We start from the raw sequence: 17,992 nt of genomic DNA, 5'->3' as shown, positions 1-17,992 counted from the left end.
TGACAGTGCTGTATTAATAATCTACTTTTGCAGCAAGTTTAATTTTTGCGTGTGTGTGTGAGTATATCTGAATGGATCGCCCTGCATCCAAATTACTCCACTGTCTCACTCTGCAAGGATGTGTTTGCAGATGGAGTTTGGCCAAAGCAGAATTTAGACATTGGTGGGAGGGGTAGAAAACCACAGAAGCAAAACAAGTGGAGTTGTCCCTTGCATGCACGGAGCAGAAAGGGTTGATGCCGAGGCCAGAGAAGGAGCAGTATAAAAACAAACTGTGCACGGACAGGAACACACCCAGTGAAATGCTGGAGATATGCAGGCAAATGCTTGGATAAATCATCTCTAGTTATCAGTAACAGATGCCTGAGCTGAGGTTGGGGCCTCACTGCATGACAGATAAAGGACAAGCACTTCAAAGTCAGCCCTGGCAAACCTAAATTAGGGTAACAGCGGCCTGAGGCCTCCCTACAAGGAGAAGAGGGGATGTCCGGGGGACTAGTTGTCCCATCAACAAGTGGATGCCACTTGGCAGGTTCCTCGTTTGCTCATCAGACATGAAGCTGGAGGCCACACAGCAAAATTTGCAGGGCCACCGAGTGATTGCATTAGGAAGAGTGTGACCAGTGGGTTGAGGGAGGTTGTTCCTCCCCTTCTACTCTGACCTAGTGAGGCTTCATCTGGAGTTCTGGGTCCAGTTCTGGGCTCCCCAGCTTAAGAAGGACAAGGAGGAAGTTCAGTGGTGGGACACAAAGATGCTGAGGGGTTTGGAGCATCTTTCTGATGAGGAGAGACTGAGAGAGCTGGGGCTGTTCAGCTGGAGAAGAGAAGCTGAGAGGGGATCTCATCAATGGTTATAAATATCTCCAGGGTGGGTGTCAAGAGGATGGACCAGATTCTTTTCAATGATGTCCAATGACAGGATGAGGGGCAACGGGCACAGACTGAAATAAAAGAGGTTCCTTCTGAATATGAGGAGAAACTTCTTTCCTTTGAGGTGCCAGAGCCTGGCCCAGGCTGCCCAGAGAGGTTGTGGAGTCTCCTTCTCTGAGACATTCAAACCCACCTGGACACCTTCCTGTGTGATCTGCTCTGGTGACCCTGCGTGAGCAGGTGGGTTGGACTGGTTGATATCCAAAGGTCCCTTCCAACCCCAACCATCCTGTGATTGTGATTGTTTGATGGCCTCCAAAGCTCCTGAGGGTCACAATGACCTTGTGAGATGTACGCTCGCTGTCACTGAGCTTTGGGAACCGCTGGCACAGGGCAAATTCCTCCCCTGTCAGAGAGGATAGTGGTGTTAACTGGGATGAGCCCAGGTTTTCCCAGGTCACTGGGGACTTCCCATTAATGATATTAGTGGTTTTATACCTCTGGAGGACAATGGAGGCAGAGGGAAACCTGTTGGGGAATGAGATCTGGCAATTCAGGCTGAAGTGGAGGATGGAGATCTCTAGGATTGTTATTCTGGATATTTGGCCAGTGCTGAATTCACTTGAAAAGACAACAACTGCCTTTGGGGGGACGAGGGGGTGGAAAGGTGGTGGTTTTCACTCCCCAGAAAAAGGTGTAATGGGAGCTGGTGGCTGGAAGTTGATGCTGGGGAAATTCACATGTGAAACAGGGAGCAAATTTCACTAGATGAACAATTAAACGTGGGAGCAAATTATTCCTGAAATTGTGGATTTTGGAATGACATGAATCACTGTTCTTTTTGTTTGGTTGGTTGGGTTGTTTTTCTTCAGCTAACAAACCAGAAATACTGAAAAAATCCCACATTTGGCTCAGCCTGAAGCAAAGTGAGATTCCCCTCCCCACCACTTCTTCCTGTTTCAGCAATACCAACAATTAATACTGAATTAAATATTTTCTCTTCTCAGGCCCAATATCTTTTGATTCCATGGAGGCACCTCTACCAAAAGCAGCAGATAGGGCTGAAAGTTGGATGTTTAATTGCCATTTTTAAAGTAACACAGCAAACAGCAGTATTTTCTCTGTTCGTCACCAGCCTGGTGAGTCAAGTGCTTGCCCAGAGCGTGGCCACAGATCCATCCATCTCAGGACACTCATCCAGGACGCCACCCACATCCTCATGAGTAAGGATTTGCTCTGTAGAGGCGAAGAGCAGCTGGTGCCAGAGCACATGGTGGGGAAGAAAGAGGCAGCAGCTGTGCGGTCTGGCTATAAAAAGGTTGGGAGGTGGCGGAATGGGTCTTCTTGGGGGCTGGTCTCTGTCCTTCTTGTTGATGCCATTCTAAATATGTCTTGGAGCTGAGATCAGAGACAGGTTGTCTGTGTCACCACCAGACCATGTCAATTCTCTCTTTTGCTTTTCATTTCCCGAGAAAGACAGAAATCAAACCCAAAAATATTTTGATTTGGGGTTTACCAAAAGCAAATAATTTAGTGAAAAAATTCTTCGTGCTCTAAACTGCCTGCATTGCTCGTTTTTCTTCTTTCTCATTGAAGAACAGATACCTCTTGGAAAGAGAAGGTCTTGTTTGACCGACAGGCTTAGTGCACACGTTTTGGGAGGCTCTTGGTTTAGGCCAGAAATGGATAACTTCTTTGTACTCAAAGGCCACTTTTATTCCCAGCAGAGGTTTGGAGGTCACAATGCTGACAGTATGATGCTCTATCTAACAAAAGAACCCTACCTGACCCAATTATGGCTGAATTCCTCCACTTCCCAAACCTGTGTGCCCAACCTGCTTGGCTTGAATTCCCTAAATCCATGGCATAGCCCCAGGCAGGAACACGGTAATGCTCCCGTATGTCCTCAGAGGCAGAGGCTGGGCTGAACATGCCAGTGGAGAAGAACTCTTCCATAGATGTTTTCCTCTTGCAGGTCAGCTCATCCATTTGTCCATCAAGCCTGCAGTTTTGTCCCCATGCCTCAGCAAAGGGAAATCAAGCTTCTCTAAAGAAATTTACTCTTTGGCTGAGGATATTTTTACAATCAGGTTGGTGCATACAGGTCCTTGGCGAGAGGGTTAATTTTGCCTCCTAAAAATACCTTGAGGTCCATTTAGGGGAGGACTTGCAGAGCTGAGTTTTGTATGCATTCAAAGATGAAAATTCCCCCATCTTTACGTTCCTGCTCCAATGTCTGGTCACCTTCGTGGAATCATAGAATCATAAGATGGTTTGGGTTGAAGAGACCTCCCCAGCTCCCCCAGTTCCCCCCCTGCCATGAGCAGGGACATCTTCAGCAGCTCAGGTTGCTCAGAGCCCCGTCCAGCCCGGCCTGGGATGTCTCCAGGGATGGTTCATCTACCACCTCTCTGGCCAACCTGGGCCAGGCTCTCACCACCCTCAGGGCCAACAATTTCTTCCTCATGTCTGGCCTGAATCTCCCTCCTTTAGTTTAAAACCATCACCCCTTGTCCTATCACAACAGGTCCTGCTCAAAAGTTTGTCCCATCTTTCTTCTCGGCCCCTTTTAAACACCAAAAGGCCGCAATAAGGTCTCCGCGGAGCTTCTCTTCTCCAGCTGAACAGCCCAACTCTCTCAGCCTGTCCCCAGCAGAGCTGTTCCAGCCTCAGATCATTCCTGTGGCTCCTCTGGCCCCTCTCCAGCAGGTCCATGTGTGTCCTGTGCTAGATCAGCACTGCAGGGGGTCTCACCAGAGCAGGTAACTCCATGGTCAGTTGAAATGTCTCCTCAGGGATGAACAAACCCACTGACCCTGTCTGCCTGTCTCCTGTCCTCCAAATCTGACCAGCTCAGTGGTCTCCACTGGACTTGCTCCAGTATACCCATGTCCATTTTATACTGGAACCAGTAAGCAGAGAGGGTCTCACAAATACTGAACGGAGGAAAAACTCTCTGTCCTTGACTGCCTGGCTGTGATTGTGCTGATGGTGTCTGTGACCTGATTGTCCCCCATGACCACAGATCTGTCAACCTGTTGCAACTCTGCTGAACCAAATAAGCTTTGGGAACTTTTGAACAGGGGAATTAAGAGGTAAATTAGGGGATTAGTAAACTAGTTACCACTAACCACACTTGATTAGTAACCACGCAGGCACTACTAGGACTTAAGGGTAGATCCAGAGCAGGATGGGGCCGAAACTGGCTCAGAATCCTCACATCACTATTGGCAAGGGGGTAAAATAAACACTTAATGAGCAGCAGATAAGGCAATCGCAGGGTCTGAGCCTGCACCTGAGTGTCCCAGAGGTGCAAAAGTCAGCTGGTCCCCTCAGAGGTCACCGCACATGGAGAAAAACAGACAAAAATTGCAGGGTTGTGTCTAGAAATAGCCAAGATACAGGATATCAGTTCCAATACCCTGAATGATGATAAGGGGGAAACTATTTCTGCTGGATAAAGTGAAACATATGGGGTGCGCAAACTTCCCCAGAGTTTCATTCTTTTTAGCTAAACCCAAACTTTGACATTATTTTATTTCCCCAGCTGAAGCTAATTGAAAAAAGAAAGAGAAATAAACACACATTGCACAGCACCCAAGGCTGTTTAATCACAGAAACCACACCAGCCAGGCACTAATAGAGCATTTTATCCCTTGCTATTCCTAGGGATGTGAAGGAAAAGGAGCTCTGCTCCTTTAAGCTAGCAGAAAGCTTCTTTATATTCAGGTGGAGTCAATTCTTCCTGCGCTATAAAGTTGCAGGGAGAGGCAGCGGCTGTTTTACTCAGATCTGAGCAAGCCTTCAGTCTCACCATGGTAAGCGCACGCTTTGTACTAGTCTAAGCTTAAAATATAGATTGTATATTTTCCAAGTGTACTGAGCTAAGCAGCTTCCTTGCTCTTTTTGTCTCCTTTTGTGTTAATTGTGAACAGCTTTGCTTAATTGCCAATTACCTTATTGTTTATTGATTCAATTTTGCTCCTTATAAGGGAAAAGTAAGGGACTTGGTTGGAGAAGAGTTATTTGAGTGACATCTTGTTGCTTTTTATGCTGAGTTTGCAGCTCCCGAGGTGGGATCTATAGAGTTGCAAAGTTTCTGTCTCTTTGATGCAAGTTTGGCTTTATTTTATTTTAATTTTATATATTTTTTTAAACCAATGTATCTTGATACACAACTTTCTGATAGATGAAAAATGCAAAGCTTAGCACTGCTGGCCTTTTCCCCCTGAATTTAACACTTCAATTCTTTTGCTGCCATAGGGAACTAATGCAACTTCCAGAGACCTTTAGGTTTTTGGTGAGTTTTTCTTTCTTAGGAGTGAGCTGCCATGTTGCCTTTGTCTGCTACAAACCCTTGGGATTAGACATTAAATTAATAAAGTCCCCCCTTCCTTCTTGCTTTTTAATTGAATCTTTGCCCAAAAGAGTTTGCAGCTGTGAAACTGAAGTGGATTGATCTGATTACTAAAAAAACTCCAACCCTGAACAGCACTGGCTGATCCAGCTGAAACTCTGTAAAGAATAACACAAGTGTCACTTTATTGTGGATGCAAAAGGAGTAACTTGTTGGGAAATGCGGTGCTGTCCTTTTGCATGTTGCAAATGGAAGAAAAGTTCAAAGTAACTCCCAGCGAGGCAGCTTTTGAACTTATTTTCCCTTTTATCTGCTGACTCCTGGAGTCTGGCTTGGCTATAAAACAGTTAAACATTTACATGGTATTTCCAATGGGAAAATCAGCTGGACAACAATAGGCTGCCTATAGCCAAAGTCTGTAAAATGTAGTTCATCTCGATGCAAATGTTGGAGACTTAGGATCTCAAAAAACTCCCCCAGAAACAAACAAACAAAAACCCAACTCCCAGCATATTTGAGAGCGGGGGAAACTGCAGAAAAAAAAAGCTGCAGACATTAAAAATAACTATATGTGTATATATATATGTGTTTATTTTCTTGGTTCCCATTCCTTATGCTCTGAGCTGAAAATACCAGTGCTCCCTTGGAGCAGGTGCTGGGAGAGGATCGTGAGCGGAGCAGCTGTCCCAGCCAGAGCTGGGATGAAGCGTTTGTGGTGCTGACCCTTGCAAACTGGGGCGAGGAGCTATTGCAACCATCTTGCCGAGAGGGATGGGCAAATGGCAGTTGGCATTTCCCACATAGTGCAAATATCAGCTGGGAGGGGGAGGACTCAAACACGGTCTCTACAGACAGAAGAAGTGACAATCTTGGCCCAGACCTGGATTGAGCGGTGTTTATCCAGCTGTGGGTGGAGGGGTTGATGTTCCTCTGCCATAGCAGGATGTTCATCCAGTTGATTCATAAGGTGGATGACTTGAATGTGGTGGAGTTGCCTGAGGGCTGAAAACCTCTTGGCAGATCCATGCTTGGAGATTAAGAGGGGGACAAGTTGTGTTGCTTCCTTCTCCTGATGGTTACTGCCACAAGTCATTGGTGCCCAGGACCGTCTAAGGTTAACTAGAAGGTGGTGGCTTTTTGGTATCAAATGATAGGATGAGGGGCAATGGGCACAGACTGAAGCACAGCAGGTTCCATCTGAATACAAGGAGAAACTTCTTTAATTTGAGGGTGCCACAGCCCTGGCCCAGGCTGCCCAGCAAGGCTGTGAAGTCTCCTTCTCTGGAGACATTCAAACCCGCCTGGACACATTCCTGTGTGATCTGCTCTGGTGAACCTGCTTTAGCAGGTGGGTTGGACTGGATGATCTCCAGAGGTCCTGTCCAACCCCAGCCAGTCTGCAATTCTGTGACTTTCAAGGGACAGAGTCCCTCTGGAAGGATATTCAAGCCAAAGGGTGTACACACCCTTGGGTGTCCTGTCATCCCTGAGACAACTGGGCTGGTGGTGGCACTTGTCATGTGCTACTTGGAGCAGGGGAGCTGGGCTCATCTGTGGAGACCCCCAGCTCTGGGTAGGACTTGGGGTGGTGGTGTAAATGAGCCAAGCTGATCATCAATGCTGCAGATAATGGGATCTGCCATGCTGCTTGTGATCCCCAGGTGGGATCACCAGCTCTCTTTCATGGTGATCCTTTGAGAAGCAACACTTCTCCATGACAGGTATGGTGGTAATTTGGAGTCTCTGCCCGGGAAATAGGACAAGAGCCTCTGTCATTGCTGCAGCAGCGCTTTGATCTTGGGGTGATGGAAACAGCAGAGATGCCAATTACCCAGGGAAGCACACAACCATCAAAAGTCCCCACAGAGTCTCTAGAAAATGCCAGTACCTCCAATACTGGAGGTAGTTAGAGGCTCCCGGAGGGTGACCTGGTTAAATCAGGACTCTGAGCCTCTCCCCGGGTGTCACCCTGTCCTTGTTCTGGCCCCAGGCCACTGCTGCATTCTTGTAGCCCCATTTTCTGCTGTGACTCCCAGCTTGGCTGTGAGCTTCCCAAGCCTGGCTTGTCCCTGCTTCGTGTAAAGCTTTTTTTAGCTCAAGGAGCCTGGAGCCTGATGCTCCATTGCTCTGGGACCTGGGGGACTGACAGCTGCTCCACTCAACGACAGGACCAGTTGAGTACTGAATAGCTGCTTCCTGCTTCAGCATGAAACCCATTGGTAGGGGACATTCAGGCTAGACGTAAAGAATAATTTTTCTACAATGAAGGTGGAAAACACTGGCCCAGGTTGGCCAGAGAGGTGGTGGATGAACCATCCCTGGAGACATCCCAGGCCAGGCTGGACGGGGCTCTGAGCAACCTGAGCTGGTGAAGATGTCCCTGCTCATGGCAGGGGTGGCACTGGATGAGCTTTGAAGGTCCCTTCCGACCCAAACTATTCTATGATTCTATTTTATGATCACTTCCTTCCTTCCTCCCTCCTCTCCTGAGTTGGGAGAACCCTTCCCGGGGATGCTACGTGTGTGTCGCTGCTGCGTCCAGCTGCCCCGTAGATCACGATTTGATCCTCACTCCAACTCCTGCTGGTGGGCGGAAGCCGCCTGTTTCCCTCATTATACAAACAGCTCAAACAAGAACCGCGGGGGCTGGTGCAGAGTCACAGGATGTCTTAGAAAAATAAAAATCGCCTTATAACAAGCCATTTCCCCTTCCAGAGGGAATGCATTTCCATCCACATCGGGCAGGCTGGCGTGCAGATGGGCAATGCCTGCTGGGAGCTCTACTGCCTTGAGCACGGGATCCAGGCAGATGGGACCATTCCTGGCCCCAAGCAGGGGACACCCGTGGAGCCCAAGACTGAACAAGTGGATTCTTCTTTTGAGACCTTCTTCTGTGAGACAGCGTCTGGGAAACACGTCCCCCGAGCGGTCTTCATAGACTTGGAGCCCACTGTCATCGGTAATAGTGGGGTAGTTGGGTGTTGTGGTGTCTTTTACTGTGACTCCTGACCCTTCTTGGGGCTTGTGATGCTGCTCATGTTGCCCAGCAGCTCCCACTCCTCTGCTCTACTAAAATGTCTCCAGCCATCAGAAGGAGACAGTTTGTATTTGCAAATGGACCTGGAGGGACAAACCTATTGCTCCACTGACTTGTCTTTAGTTGATCCCCCCTTTTAAGAGACCTGCTGTCCTCAGCAGGATCCTTAGCAGCTGTAAATTGGCATGGCTTAATTAACCTCAGTGTCTCTGAACTCAATTACACCACTCTGTGACCTGATGTGGCACATGTGGTTTTAATGCTCCCTGTGAAGCATCTTTTGGCAGATGGATGCTACATGTTTCATGGTTCTGGGGAAACCGGTTGCCTTGTTACCACAAGCTTTCTACTTCCACTTCCAACCCCATCTCCTTTAGTGGTCTCTGGGTCTTTGATTCACTCCTGGCAATTTGATTTTTAGAGTACGTTCCTGGAAAACAAATTCTTAATTTTTGCTCAAGGAACTGGTGGAAATGACTCCAAACCAATCTGCATTCATCTACCTGCTTTTGCCTTCTGGGCTTCTCCTGGGCATTTGATCCTATCTTACCATCCAGGATGTATGACTCATTGTTTCATTTAATGGAAGGAATGTAGACTTATGTTTTGGTTCCACTTAATTTTTAGGCACCTTATCAAGGCACTAAATTGGAAACCTAGTGAGTGAGCCAGTAGAATATGAAGTGTATCCAATATTGAGACTGAGTGGGTTTAAATACCCTCTGGAGGTGTTTCCAACCTGCATGGAGCCTAGAAAAGCTGTTCCTAATGCCTGTCTTCACAAGGTGCCCAAAGCTGGGTGGGAAGCTTCCAGCAGAAATGTCAATACTGGAGGCACTCTGTCTCCTCCTCAGTGTTGTGTAGAGCGGAGGATGGAGGTGATGCTTCCAGCCACCTGGAGATGTTTCACGAGCAGAAACACAAGCTGCGTATGGTAACTATAACCCTACAACGATATTGGAGATGTAGGCTGTGTCCTAACTCTCTAAGTCAAGTGATATTAAGATCTCAAGGTGGTTTCTAGGTGAAGATGGAGGAGGTATAGTAAGACCTTGGCAAATTAGCCTGGACAGGGTTGTTCTTTCCCCTTCCACTATTCCCAGTCTGAACTAACCATGCTGTGACCATCTCCTGGTGGATTTGCTGTGTGTTTTACTCTGTCACATTAACGTCCAGAAGCTTTAACTGTGTGCTGCTCTCCATGACTGCTCCTCCTTGTGTAGATGAGATCAGGACTGGGACCTACCATGGGCTCTTCCACCCAGAACAGCTCATCAGTGGTAAGGAAGATGCTGCCAACAACTATGCCCGTGGCCACTACACCATTGGAAAGGAGATTATAGACACTGTCCTCAGCAGAATTCGAAAAATGGTAAGAAAAAGAGACAGTCTTTTCCTTAAAATAACACACCATGGACAATAAAATTAAGCTTTGGGTTTGGGGTAAAAGTTTTAGAAGAAAGATACCTTTATATGAGGTCAAGGGCTGCTGTGATTAGGTTTGGGGCTCAGTGAAAGCAAGGTGCCATCTGAACCTGTATATCTGCTGTAAAAGCAACTGTTATTGCATGTCATGTAAGTATGAAGTGACACAACACTAGACCAAAGAGTCAGAAGAGATGGACTTTAGACCACAGCGAAGCTGCACCCCGGTTGTGTAATTGTGGCTATTAATTGCAAATGGACAATTGATAACCAGGCTGGGAAGACCAAACTCCACTCTTGATAAGAATGCAGCAGGTTTGCAACAGTGTACTTGGATACCCATCAGTGAAATGTTTTTGAGATGTCTCCTAAGGGTCTAGGATCCACATGTTACCTCCCATCCCCCCTTAGGCGCTGAGGGATTGCATTGAACAATTTGCCAAAAGTTTCCATGATAATGGAACAATATTTCAAGAGTTTCCATCTGACCATGCAGAGCTACCTGTGGTATTTCCATGGAAATGCTGCAATTGATTAAGACACATATCCTGCAGATGCTCAATAGGGTGATATACTGAGTGAATCCACTCTAGGAATTGGATGCACTCTGGTCAGCAAATGCTCTAAGCAGAGTTTATTGCTGTTTTATTTGGGATAGCTATTCCAGTCCTTAACAGAGAGAGATAAATATACATTATTCTACTGCAGGCTGACCAGTGCAGTGGACTCCAAGGGTTCCTGGTCTTCCACAGCTTTGGGGGAGGCACAGGCTCCGGGTTCACCTCCCTCCTCATGGAGCGGCTCTCCGTGGAATACAGCAAGAAGTCCAAGCTGGAGTTCTCTGTGTACCCAGCCCCACAGGTCTCCACGGCGGTGGTGGAGCCCTACAACTCCATCCTCACCACCCACACCACCCTGGAGCACTCGGACTGCTCCTTCATGGTGGACAACGAAGCCATCTATGATATCTGCAACCGCAACCTGGACATCGAGCGTCCCACCTACACCAACCTCAACAGGCTGATTGGGCAGATTGTCTCATCGGTCACTGCCTCCTTGAGATTCAATGGTGCTTTGAATGTTGACCTGATTGAATTCCAGACCAACCTGGTGCCCTACCCACGGATACACTTCCCACTCACAACCTACGCGCCCATTATCTCAGCAGAGAAAGCCTACCATGAGCAGCTGTCGGTGCCGGAGATCACCAACGCTTGCTTTGAGTTCTCCAACCAGATGGTGAAATGTGACCCTCGCCGGGGCAAGTACATGGCCTGCTGCTTGCTGTACCGGGGCGATGTGGTGCCCAAGGATGTGAACGCGGCCATTGCAGCCATTAAAACACGCCGGTCCATCCAGTTTGTGGACTGGTGTCCCACTGGCTTCAAGGTGGGTATCAACTACCAGCCTCCCACGGTGGTGCCTGGGGGGGACCTGGCCAAGGTGCAGCGGGCTGTCTGCATGCTGAGCAACACCACGGCCATCGCCGAGGCCTGGGCCCGCCTGGACCACAAGTTTGACCTGATGTATGCCAAACGAGCCTTTGTGCACTGGTACGTGGGGGAGGGAATGGAGGAGGGAGAGTTTTCGGAGGCCAGGGAGGACCTGGCTGCCCTGGAGAAGGATTATGAGGAGGTTGGAAGGGACTCGGCAGATGGAGAAGAAGATGAGGCTGATGAGGATGAGTTTTAACGAACTGCAGTCTGTTCTTAACGAAACACAAACCCTCTGTCATCAGGCTAAACTGGTCCTGAGTGCCCGGAGGTGCCAAAGGATTGTCCTGAACCTCAATGCTACTGTTTGACGTATTATACCTTTTTCTGCTTGCATAGTCTACGCGCTCATAGTGTAGCATGGGTGTCTCGAGCTTTATCACACTGCTGTTGATCCATGAGTGAAGTTGAATAAGTGCCTGGCTTAGTGTTGGGGACAAATCCTGCCTGGGCAGAGGATCCTGGTTCCTAGTCCAGGGTAATGTTGCAAGCTGCCTGCTTTGGCTGAAATGTCAAATTCTTGCTCTGGCTTTAACCTTAAAAGCACCTTTTCATTAGAAATATATCTGTACACTTCTATGCAACTGTCTTTTTTTTGTATTTGAATAAAGACAATTTTTTGTTTCTTTTTTTTTTTTTTCCCTCAGAGTTCTTTTAGGTTTAATTAGGCTGTTTGTGTAGGAAGGTTCCAGCTGCAGGGATGTTGTCGTGGGGAGAACAGCAAATGCTGATAAGGGTGTGCTTTGGGTAGGCTGTAATTATTGCTATGAGGGAAATGACCTATATCCTGCAGGGACCTGTCTGTCTGGAACTGGATGATGCTCTTTTCACCTCCAAGTGCAGCCCAGAGGAAGCCTGTCTGGGAGAAGGCAGGAAATCCCCAGTTTGACCAGTGCCATAATGGGGGGTGGTGCCTGGGTCAAGTGCACCTTACTGGTGGGGTTTTGCCACCTCATTACCACTGGTAAAGCTTGTTTGTTGTTTGAGCAGGTCCTGGTTGTTAGGTCAGTGTTGTAGTTCTGGGCTGGGGTCTTTCCCAGGAGCTGCTGGAGTTGGTGTAAGTGTGAAACACAAGTTTGGAAATCTGGTCTGGACTTTAGACATGAGGACCAACTCTACAGGAACTACTAAATGGCATAGAATCAGAGAATGGTTTGGCATGGAAGGGAACTTCCAAGCTCATCCAGTGCCCCCACTGCCATGAGCAGGAACATCTTCACCAGCTCAAGTTGCTCAGAGCCCTGTCCAGCCTGGCCTGGGATGTCTCCAGGGATGGTTCATCCACCACCTCTCTGGCCAACCTGGGCCAGTGTTTCACTACCCTCCTTGAGAAAGAAATCTTGTAGATGTTTTCTCTTTTAGTTTAAAAACATCACCCCTTCTCCTGTCACAATAGGCCCTGCTCAAAAGTCTGTGCCCATCTTTCTCTTGGCCCCTTTTGAGTCCAAAAAAGTCTCAATGGGGTTACTCCAGAGCTTCTCTTCTCCAGCTGAACACCCCAACTCTCTCAGCCTGTCCTCCCAGCAGAGCTGTTCCAGCCTCGGATCATTCCTGTGGTTCCTCTGGCCCCTCTCCAGCAGGTCCATGTGTGTCCTGTGCTGAGGACCCAGAGCTGGACCAGCACTGCAGGGGGGTCTCCCCAGAGCAGGGGAGAGGGGCAGGATCCCCTCCCTCCACCTGCTGCCCACACTCCTTTTGTTGCAGCCCAAGCATGATCTGTTCCCCTGGCCATGGGTGGGTACCTCTGGCCTGGGATCTACCTTAGGAATGCCACCAACCTTGCTGGAATTGGTGTGAGTGTGAAACCAGTTCCTTGTGCCTGGGGCTGGAGTTTGCCCTGAGGTGAGCCAGGCCCATGTGATGGGGTGACTCAGGAGGACAAGCCATGAAATGCCCCTGGTGAGATATGGAGAGGGAGTGTTCTGGAGCCTGTGGGGCAGGGGAAGGACTGGCTCCATGCTGCCTGGAGTCTTGGGGTATCCTGCTCATGGCTGTCGTGTTACACTTTGTGTTTGTTCTATACTACAACCCCACATGGGGGTATGATCCTGGAGATGTTCCCAAAGTGATGCATAGGGAGGTTCATACAGGGATCAGGAGGTGCTGCTGTGTCCCATACTGGGAAGATGGAGGTGGAAGGAACCCAGAGCTCATTGTTGGCTGCTGTTAGCCTAAAAAGCTGGGATGCTGACAGAATGATGGGACAGCAGATGGACCCCTGTTAGGCTGAAGCCTCCTCTGTGCTCAACTCTCCACTGTGAGGTTACCTGGGCTAAAATGTTAGACATGTCCCCATTGCTCTTGGAGAGGCTGAATATCAAACTGCCATTAGAAGCTGTTTCTTTTGGGGATGATAACCAGCTACTGCTTCATCTGATAGGTCTTCTCCTTCATCTTCAGCTCTGCTGGAGTGATGGAGACCATTGAGATATTCTAAAACTGGTCAGTCCCAAGACCTTGGGGCTGAGTGCATCTCCCCTCACCCACCCTAGGTGGCTACTTTCCACCCTCTGATTCCTGGGGACAGAACCAACCCAGTTCCTGGCTTTCCAGTTGGTGGTCCCCACACCATGTCCCTAGTACTGACAATAACCCTCACAGGGGAACAGTAACTGCTCTATTTGCCAGAAATGAGATTGTTCAGGACTCAGAGATGCTTTTTCAAAGAGCTGAGATGACTCTCTGTGCCCCCAGGTAAATGTGCTGGGATGTTTCCAGGTGTGTTCTTGAGGGCTGCCACCTTTCCCTGGTGGGTCCCTTCCCCACAGCCAGCTGGGGTTGGAAGCCACTCGTTCAGTCCCATAAACTGTGAGTGACAGCAGCCTGGGATGGACACAGAATGAGCATCACCCCCCACTTGGAGCCAGGAGCCAACTCAGCGGGACTGAGCAAGGGCAGGAGTGTGGCCATGTGCTCCTGCAGCTCGGAAAGCAATTAGCACAGCACTGGGGCTGATGTAATTGGAGCAGTTTTTATTACTGAAATCACTTACTCCAGTACATATCTCAGTGCAGACCTGCTCCTGCCTTCTGAAAATGCAGTGAGGGAAGTGAAGGTTTTTCCTTGGTTGAAGAGCAATCCCATGGTTTTTGAGCAGTTGGCATCTCCAGCTTGATGGCCATGGGCAATGCTTTGGCATCTTCATGAACGGTGGATCCTCCAGACCCACACCCAAGAGCGGCACACATATCAATGAACAGCTTTAGCTTTATTTTTCATACCTGGGTGCTGGAATAGTGAAGGTGGTCATAAACAAAAGCCCACTAAACAACAATATGTGGAGCAGCTTCCCAAATCATAGGGTCACAGAGTGGTTTGGGTTGGAAGGGACATTTCAAAGTCATCTAGTCCAAACCCCTGCCATGAGCAGGGACATCTTCACCCAGCTCAGGTTGCTCAGAGCCCCGTCCAGCCTGGCCTGGGATGTCTCCATGGACGGGGCATCTGTCACATCTCTGGCCAGCCTGGGCCAAGGTCTCATCACCCTCAGGGGCAACAATTTCTTCTTCATGTCCGGCCTGAATCTCCCTCCTTTAGTTTAAAACCATCACACCTTCTCCTATCACAACAGGCCCTGCTCAAAAGTCTGTCCCCATCTTTCTTCTCAGCCCCTTTTAAGTAAAGAAAGGCTGCAATAAGGTCTCCCCGGAGCTTCTGTTCTCCAGCTGAACACCCCAGCTCTCTCAACCTGTCCTCCCAGCAGAGCTGTTCCAGCCTCGGGTCATTCCTGTGGCTCCTCTGGCCCCTCTCCAGCAGGTCCATGTGTGTCCTGTGCTGAGGACCCAGAGCTGGACCAGCACTGCAGGGGGTCTCACCAGAGCGGGGCAAAGGGGCAGGATCCCCTCCCTCCACCTGCTGCCCACACTGCTGGGGATGCAGCCCAAGATACAATCGACCTTCTGGGATGCAGATGCATGTTGCTGGCTCATGTCCCATCTTTCACCCCCCAGCACTCTCAAGTCCTTCTCCACAGGGCTGCTCTCCATCCCCCCATCCCCAGCCTGTATTGACACCAGGAGTTGCCCTGACCCAGGCACCAACTTGGCCTTGTTGAACCTCTGGAGGTCCAAGACCCAAGTTGGGGTTCAAGATCTGCTGTTCTTGGGGGCTGTCTAAACCACTGCAGCATTTCTGATGTGAGTGAAGGAGACCTTTGAGCATTGACATGTGGAGGAGAAGTAGGTTTCCTGAAGGCTAGGGAAGACATGTCTGCCTGGGGAAATGTCCTGGTTTTGGCTGGGTAAATTTTCTTCATAGTAGCTGGTATAATGCTATGTTTTGGATTTGGAATGAGAATAATGTTGATAACACACTGATGTTTTAGTTGTTGCCAGGTAGCCAAGCCAAGTAGCCACTTTTCAGCTTCTTCAACTGTGCCAGGTGCACAAGAAGCTGCAAGAAGGCACAGTCAGCACAGCTGACCTCACCTGACCAAAGGGCTATTTCATACCATATGATGTCATGCTCAGTATATATTTTGGGTTAAGAAGAAGGGGTGGATGTTGAGAGTGATGTTTGTCTTCCTGAGTAGCTGTTACGGGTGGTGGAGCCCGGCTTTCCTGGAGGTGGCTGAAGTAGTGGATGAATTCATCATTTTGCTTTGCTTCTGTGCGTGGCTTTTGCTTTATTAAACTGTCTTTATTTCAACTGACGTGTTTTCTCATGTTTACTCTTTTGATTCGCTCTCCATCCCACTAGGGGGACATGAGCAAGTGGCTGCATGGGACTGAGTTGCTGGCTGGGCTTAAACCATGACAGGGAAGGAATATGAAGAGTCTGGAAGGGATTCAGCAGTGGGAGCAGAAAAATATGTTGACCAAAGTGTTCTTACAGCAGCCATGTGCCCCCAGCTGAGCAAAACACTCTTTTTGAGTGCAATACCAAGAGTCTGGGTTCCATCCCTGAAAGAAATGGCAGGAAAATCTGAATTCTCACCCGGCTTTCTCAAAACTGCACGTCTCACCCCAAACAGCAATGTTGTCTTTCCCAAGCAATGGTGGCCTTGGCTCTGCACATTCCCAGACCCAGGTGTGACTAATGGAGATTTCAGGGCTCCTGTTGGGAACTGTGAGCTCCTAAGTTATTTCCCATGGAAATGAGAGAGTGGAAGAGCCAAGATGGTTATGGGAAGCTCTTGCAGAGCAAGAGGGCTCCTGTAAGTCTCTGTGGACGTCCGTGTCCCAGGGCCACTACTGTTGACAGAGAATGTGCTTTGCTTCATGAGGGACTTCTGGGTGGGGACGGAATCCCCTCAAGCCCATCCAAAATCAAATCAAGCCCCTTGTCCCCAGGACATGTCACCCTGGACCTGCTCTTCTGACACTGCGCCATGGTCCCTGAAACTGTCACCTTAACTCTGCCCTTTGCTGTATTGCAGAGGGGGAGACTGGGGCAGGTTTAGAATAATAGAATCATTTGGGTTGGAAAAGACCCTCAAGATCATCATGTCCAACCATTAACCAAACAGTGTCACCAAACCATGTTGCTGAGAACCTCATCTAAGCATCTTTTACATCACTCCAGAGATGGTGACTCCAGCACTGCCCTGGGCAGCCTGTTCCAATGCCCCACAGCCCTTTGGGGAAGAAATTGTTCCCCACATCCAACCTCAGCCTCCCCTGGCGCAACTTGAGGTCGTTTCCTCTGCTCCTGGCGCTTGTTCCTGGGGAGCAGAGCCCGACCCCCCTGGCTCCAAGCTCCTTTCAGGCAGTTCAGAGATCAGAAGGTCTCCCCTCAGCTCCTGTTCTCCAGCTGAGCCCCCAGGTCCCTCAGTTCCAGTTTATCCCCTTAGCTGCCCTTTGCCATCTCTTGGAGGGGAATATCGGGACCAGTTTATCCCCTAAACTGTCCTTCTGAGCACAGTGGCCTTGGCCCCGTGGTATCCCAGACACAGGTGGTGGCTGATAGAGATTTCAGTGCTCCTATTTCCATCCAGCTTCCTCAGGAAATCTGGCTCCTCTGACCACCGCCTGTGTCTCAGCCCCTCCAAGCAACCCCCCGGTCTCTCTTGGCAGAGGCTGAGAAAGAGGATTAATTTGGGAAGGGTTAGTCTGAGCCAGTGCCAGGTGTGGGTGAGAGTCCCCCGTGGGGATGCAGCTGGGAAGTGGGGGTTCTGCTCTCCCCATCACTCGCTATTCACTGGTATCTGCTGTCCCAGTCTCAGCTTTGCAGGTGCAAGCACAGCCTGGTGCCAGCAAACACCTTGGGCTCATCCGCTCCCATGGTGTCATTTCGATGTTAATTGCCTTTGTTAAAGGGGAGCAGAAGAAAGACACAGTGTGAGCCCCAGGCATGTGATGTTTTAATTTCCAGGCACTAGCATGAGGTCGAGATGTTCCTCTTGTTTGATCTCATGCTGGGAAATTACCCCAACCAAGGCTGGTGTAGATCCCCACGGCAGCTGGTGGTGGGGAAAAGCCTGTTACCAGTCTGGACCAGTGTTTTACTGGAGCTCACTGGGGGGCACAGGGGTAACCTCTTCAATTCTGTGCTCAAAACAATGATTTCTCATTTGGCTCTGAGCAATTTTTGGGGGAAAAAATTGTTCACGGAGGGGGTTGTGAAGCAGTGGAACAGACTGCCCAGGGAAGTGGTGGATTCACCATCCTGGAGGTGTTTAAAAGGTGTATAGGTGAGGGTCTTAGGGTCATGGCTTAGTGCTAGATTTAGGTTATGGTTGGACTCAGTGATCTTGAGGGTCTCTTCCAACTGAAATGATTCTATGATTCTAAGTCCCCCTGTCACTCCTTGCTGTGCCCAGGCTCCTCTAGGCAGCCCTGTGCATCAGGAAGGCTGAACCTGGGCAATCTG

The 17,992-nt window shown here is 49.2% G+C and overlaps 1 protein-coding gene across 1 annotated transcript; it reads left to right on the top strand.

The window, feature by feature from the left end:
* The first annotated feature begins 4,517 nt into the window (after positions 1–4,517).
* On the top strand, positions 4,518–11,811 carry TUBAL3 (tubulin alpha like 3). The gene is made up of 4 exons (XM_005504318.3): positions 4,518–4,688; positions 7,943–8,186; positions 9,488–9,636; positions 10,398–11,811. The coding sequence occupies exons 1-4, from the start codon at positions 4,686–4,688 to the stop codon at positions 11,379–11,381; spliced, it is 1,380 nt and encodes a 459-aa protein (XP_005504375.1). The 5' UTR covers positions 4,518–4,685; the 3' UTR covers positions 11,382–11,811.
* Positions 11,812–17,992: the final 6,181 nt, after the last annotated feature.

This window comes from Columba livia, chromosome 1 (assembly GCF_036013475.1).
Source record: "Columba livia isolate bColLiv1 breed racing homer chromosome 1, bColLiv1.pat.W.v2, whole genome shotgun sequence".
Classification (NCBI taxonomy): Eukaryota; Metazoa; Chordata; class Aves; order Columbiformes; family Columbidae; genus Columba; species Columba livia.
The sequence above is the reverse complement of the archived record's forward strand: the minus strand, read 5'-3'. Positions and strand labels throughout refer to the sequence as shown.